The sequence below is a fragment of the Vicia villosa genome, linkage group LG3, assembly GCF_029867415.1.
Source record: "Vicia villosa cultivar HV-30 ecotype Madison, WI linkage group LG3, Vvil1.0, whole genome shotgun sequence".
Lineage (NCBI taxonomy): Eukaryota > Viridiplantae > Streptophyta > Magnoliopsida > Fabales > Fabaceae > Vicia > Vicia villosa.
The window spans coordinates 40,500,228-40,506,227 of record NC_081182.1 but is presented as its reverse complement, the minus strand read 5'-3'; the positions used below and the strand labels follow the sequence as shown (position 1 = coordinate 40,506,227).

Below are 6,000 nucleotides of genomic sequence, written 5' to 3'. Positions count from 1 at the left end.
AATTTTTGTGTGTTTCTAAAGGAAAATAAAAAATTGAGAAATTGCGTTTTGATGACATTAGTTGTTGCATCGACTAAAATATCATGCATATGTCTCTATTCACAACCAGAAGTTTGTGAAATTATTTTCTCAACTAATTAGACTAAGATCTTGTTTTCTAGATTTTTTTTATAGAAATTCCTGTATAAGTATCACATATATTATTAAAATTGATATTGAATATCATGTAATATATGTTCATAAAGAGAAAATGGACCCGAAGATCCATTCTTTAGACGTCTAAAGTTAATTATATGGTTGATACTTATGAGATCATCAATTCTAAATTATATATTTGAAACACCCAAAGTATGATATTAAGATATTTATTCGCATTAAGCCAACAAGATACTATATCTTACTCCTCCCTATTTTATTATAATACTTCTCATCTAAGTGAATATTTGGATGTGTTGTGTATATTCCAATTGCTCCAATATAATACATTAAGATGAGTCTTGAAAGAATATTGGAAAAATATAATTAATATGAATCTCAATTTCGAGGATATAATTTGAGAAAATAATCAAATACTTGATTTCAGCCCAGTAGGCTAATTATCACTTGATAAATTAATTTTCCCAATATTAAGGGGAGAGAATAAGCAGCTGAAATCATGAACAAGAAGTTCAAATGAACAATTTAAACTAAATTATTGTCTTGATCCTCGTACAAATCAATATGAACCAAATGTTCACAATATTATTCATTTGCAAAGTTTATGAAATAAATTATCAGCTGATAATACTCCACTCAAAGTGGATTCTCTTATTGGATAATAAAATAATGCAAATGAGTTGCTGTTGCGCCTGAAGCGTGGTATGAAAGTTGGTTCCAATGTTAAAAATCCTCTACTAAGAAAAGAAACTAAAGATGACCCAAGTGAGGATATGAAAATGCTTAGAGCACTTTGACATAATTTAATTTTCAGTTCCAGAAGAATAAATCAAGTACTTGAAATATGAAATAAAGAGATCTCGATAAATTATGTCATTGATGAAATGGAATGGAGCCGAAATTGAGATAACCAAATAAAGTCAATATTGACAATATCTTTGTATACAATATAGCGCTAAAAGTGATCAATGATAACGAGGATCATGAGTCAAAGTCTATTAAAGATTGTAGACTAAGTGAGAATTGGCCAAAATAAATATATTCAATTGAAGAAGAACTAAACTCACTTTACAAGTAACTCACTTTTGGACTTGTAGTCCGAACACCTCAAGATGTGAAACTAATGTGATATAAATGAGTTTTTGTGAAAAAGAAAAATAAGAATGATATAAAGTTTGATTTATTGCTCAATGATTTTCACAAAGACCTAAGATTGATTTTGATATATTCACCTGTAGTGGATTCAATCGATTTTTGATAATTAATTAGCCTTGTAACACATGAAGGGCATAATTTGAACATGATGGGTGTAATGACATCTTATTTATATGGTTCACTTAATAGTGACATTTACCTGAAACTCCCTGAAGGGTTCAATATACCAGAGGCACGTAATTATGGATCTCGAAAAAATTACTACATCAAATTGAACAAGTCTCTGTATGAGTTGAAAGAATCTGGATGCATGTGGTATAATCGCCTCAGTGAATATTTACTAAATGATGAATATACAAATAATTCAATTTGTACTTGTATTTTCATAAAATGATGTGGAAAAGAATTTGCAATACTAATTATCTATGTGAATATGATACATATTATTGGAACTCCTGAAGAGCTTCCAAAAGCTATAAATTCCTTAAAGAAAGAGTTTGAGATGAATGACCTAGGAAAAACAAAAATTATGTCTAGCCTTACAAATTGAGAATTTGGACAATGGAATATTTGTACACCAGGAAGATTATATAGAAAAGTGTTGAAACACTTCTATATGGACAAATCTCATTCGTTGTCTACTCCAATGATTGTTATATCATTAGATGTAGAGAAAGATCTTTTCAGGCCTCAAGAAAATGATTACAAAAATTGTTTGGTCATGAAGTACCATATCTTAGTGCAATTGGAGCACTAATGTACCTTGCTAATTATACACGTCTTGATATATCGTTTGTGGTCAATCTATTACCAAGATACAATTATTCACCTACATGAAGACATTTGAACGGAGTCAAACATATACTTCATTATCTTAGAGATGCTGGTTACTTGTCAGATTCTCACAATAGTAGATCAGAAACAAGCTATTTGTTTACATGTGATGGTACAATCATTTCATGGAGATCTATGAAACAACTCATGGAAACAACTTCATCAAATCCCGCATTACTATTACCACTACATGAAGTCACTTCGAAGAAGACATTTTAAGAAACAACTACAAAGAATATCGTCTCACATGTAAATGTCTGCATGAGGGGGAGAAATACATATGTTTTGCACTCTTTTTTCCTTCACTATGGTTTTGTCCCATTGGGTTTTCCTGGTAAGATTTTTAACGAGGCAATTCACATTCAAAGGATATTGTACTCTTTTTCCTTCACTAGAATTTTTCCCACTGGGTTTTTTCTAGTAAGGTTTTAACGAGGCATATCCTCAATGGACATCCAAGGGGGAGTATTATGAATATTTATGTTAGTGGATGTCCATCCATCTCCATGTTCTTCATCTTCCTATTCCATACTTAATATGTGTTTAATATGTGTGATTTTCTATCTCCCTTGATTTCTATAAAAAGAGACTCATATTACAATGTAAAGCACACTTGAAATAAGATAAGATAATATTGCTCTCTTTCTTCTCTACCTCTCATTGATCTCTCTATTGTTTTAGTTAATTTCATAACAAATTTCAATTTTCAAACTGTGTCCATTCTCACTATTTTTTAAATAAATTTTCAATGTTTAAAAGTTAAAACTCAAGAAGTGAATGAAGTAAGTAACTATGGATAACGATTAAACGAACAAACACCCACCAACGTTTGTCACCCAACAGACCACCTCAAAGGAAAGAGATCCTCAACTTTCCAAAATGGCTTTGAAAAGTTTGTCTACCCTTTCACACACCACCACCCTCTTCCACAAACTCACTCATGCTTCTCCGTCTTCCCCAATTCTAACCCCCAAATCATCTTCATCTATCTACATTCACCATTCCTGTTTGAGCAAGAGGAAACTCATTTTGCTTTCACCCTTTCTATGGAGCGTCTTGCCTAATACACTCTTGTTAGCACAAGAATTATTAACTGATGACCTTCAGAGATTCACTGATTCCAAAGAAGGCTTCACTCTTCTTACACCCTCTTCTTGGACTAAGGTATTCTCAACAATTCATTGTGTTTTTCTCATAAAAGAACAATCTTTTATAGTGGTTGATGTGGTTGTAACAGGTTGATAAAGCTGGTGCTACTGTGTTGTTTCAAGACCCAAATACGGGAAGTAACAATATTGGTGTTGTGGTAAACCCGGTTCGGCTTTCAACTCTTCCAGACTTTGGGACTCCTCAATTTGTTGCTGATAAGCTTTTACAAGCTGAAAGACGAAAGGTATACATACACTCTTGTTCAATTTGTTCAAAGTTAGCTAGCTATGTTGTATTGTAGGTAGAATATATATACAACAAGATAGAAAATGAGGGAATTGGATTGGCACTGAGTTTGTGTTGGGGAGACTGGGGAAGGCGGGGGCAACAATGGTCTCCCACATTTCCACCGATTGGCACTGAGTTTGTGTTGGGGAGATTGGGGAAGGCGAGAGCAACAACAGACTCCCACACCCGATATCTTAAGGTTTTGGATGGAGATATGACATCTTCCTTTTTCTTGTGGTCTTGAAGCATTGAACATGTTGCTACTCCGCCTTCCCCAAGCTTGTAATTTTGGTAAAAGTACACTTTGGTGCTTCAAGAAATTGAGATTGTAGCTGTGATGTTGTCAAACTAACCATGAATCTAAACATGTACTTCTATGGTTAAAAAATTACCAATTCAAGGTTTATTTCTTCTAAACTCTACCTTATTTACATATAGACCTACATGTCTCTGTGACTTAAGAATGGTTGATTGATACGCATGTCTATGTTATTATACATATGGTTTTAACTTCTATTGCTTATTGCCTCGATGTTCAGGAAAGTACAAACGAAGCAGAAGTGATTACAGTTGAAGAAAGATCAGGGAAAGGAGGTTTGCAAGTTTATGAATTTGAATACAAGATTGATAGTACTCGGGGAGGGATAAAGAGGATTTTTACTGCGGCATTTGTGGCTTCAAGGAAGCTCTATCTTCTAAATATTGTTCACTCTGATAATCCAGAGAGCCCTCTTGATCCAGATAAAAGATTGATGTTAGAGCAAGTTCTTCATTCCTTTGATTCATCTAGTTAAACTCTTGGAAGTTGGAATAGAAAATTCTGTTCTGATTTTTTTCCTCTCTTGATTTTCGATTCTTTAATTATTGCTACCGAGTTATGTTCAAATGTACTCTGAAAGTCATCCTCATAAACGAGCAAACTAAAATTTTTAGTGCATATTGACTTAACATAACATCAAGTATTGATTTGTTTATCAGATCTTAGGTTATGAGACATTTCAATGATATGATAAATTGATGGTCACCACTAGATCTTTTGTAGCCATTTAAGTGTTTGGTGGTGATTCCAATTTGAATGTTATTAAGCTATGAAAATAGAGAAAATAACATAAATGAGATGCATTGAAAAACCACACTTTTATATAATTCATTTTTAACTCAATTTTAGTCAATTCAGGAGGAGTTACCTTCAGTTGAATTTCCAAATATTTCTCTCTTTAAGTCTCACACTATACTTGAATCAACATCACCAACCAACTTAGCATGCCCCTTAAGACATTGTGTACTACTCACTTATCTCATATATTATTTATTTTGTTTATTTTTAATCAATGAGATAACCACTCACACTTGATTTTCAATCATTCTCTTTCTTAATTTAAGTGATATAGATGGAGCACAATATCATTCTTAAGTCTTTAATTTCATTGCTTAGGATCGTGTATAGTGTATACATGTAGTACTTATAAATTGTTACCACAAAGACTAAAACTTCATAACTTAATATTAGCTTGCATCATAAGAAAGTCACAAAGACTAAAACTTAACAACTTAATGTTAGCTTGCATTATAAGAAAGTAGTTACTTCACAAACAAGTAACTGACTAACATACTTTAACATAACAAACAAACAACTCAATTTAAACTTGACAAATCAATATACTAAGTTTCTCTTTTAGTTTGCAAAGGATTGACCATGATGTCTGAAAGTTGATCTTGTGAACTGCAGTGGATCAACTCAACCAATTATTCTCTTGTGAGATATTAGAGGAAGTGATATCTCACATCTATATGCTTGCACCGGATGAATATTTTGGCAAATGGATCGAAATAATCGTCAAGTATCAATTTTATAAATTCGTATCCACATAGATTGTTGTACTTCCTAAAGGTAGTAGTGATTTTACTTATTTTAGGAAAAAAAAATCAAATAGTAACAAAGAAGGGGATACACGTACAAACCATAAAATTGAAGAACAATGTGTAAATTGAAGGTTAAGTTAGACATTCTTTCGAATCATTTGACTACCTTTGTGTGGTAATTCAATTTGGCCATATATTTATTTTTCTAATTATCACAATTATTTATAAAATAGTTATGTCTAGTTTCTTAGAACATAACTATCTTTGTCAATTGCAATTCTCTAATGTCTTAGACGATAATTGGTGATGATTTGAGAAATGATTAAAAATATTATATCACAAGCTAATAAAACCCTAATTCTAGTATTTTAAAATTTGAACAATAAAGTTACAATTTTTTATAAAGGATTAGTATTCAATAAAAGGGTTGCAATTATATATATCAAAGTTCAGCATATTAGATAGTCGACACAAGTTTAGAGCAAACTCATCTAAAAGAAGGTTAATCTAATGCATTTAACTACTCATGTTAAATACATTAGGTTATAAATTCTC

General features: G+C 31.9%; 1 protein-coding gene across 1 annotated transcript; it reads left to right on the top strand.

The window, feature by feature from the left end:
- Window positions 1–2,933: 2,933 nt before the first annotated feature.
- Window positions 2,934–4,597, top strand: LOC131655501 (psbP domain-containing protein 2, chloroplastic-like). Its single transcript, XM_058925356.1, has 3 exons — window positions 2,934–3,309; window positions 3,383–3,538; window positions 4,122–4,597. Exons 1-3 carry the CDS (start codon window positions 3,025–3,027, stop codon window positions 4,374–4,376), a joined length of 696 nt encoding a protein of 231 aa, XP_058781339.1. The 5' UTR covers window positions 2,934–3,024; the 3' UTR covers window positions 4,377–4,597.
- Window positions 4,598–6,000: the final 1,403 nt, after the last annotated feature.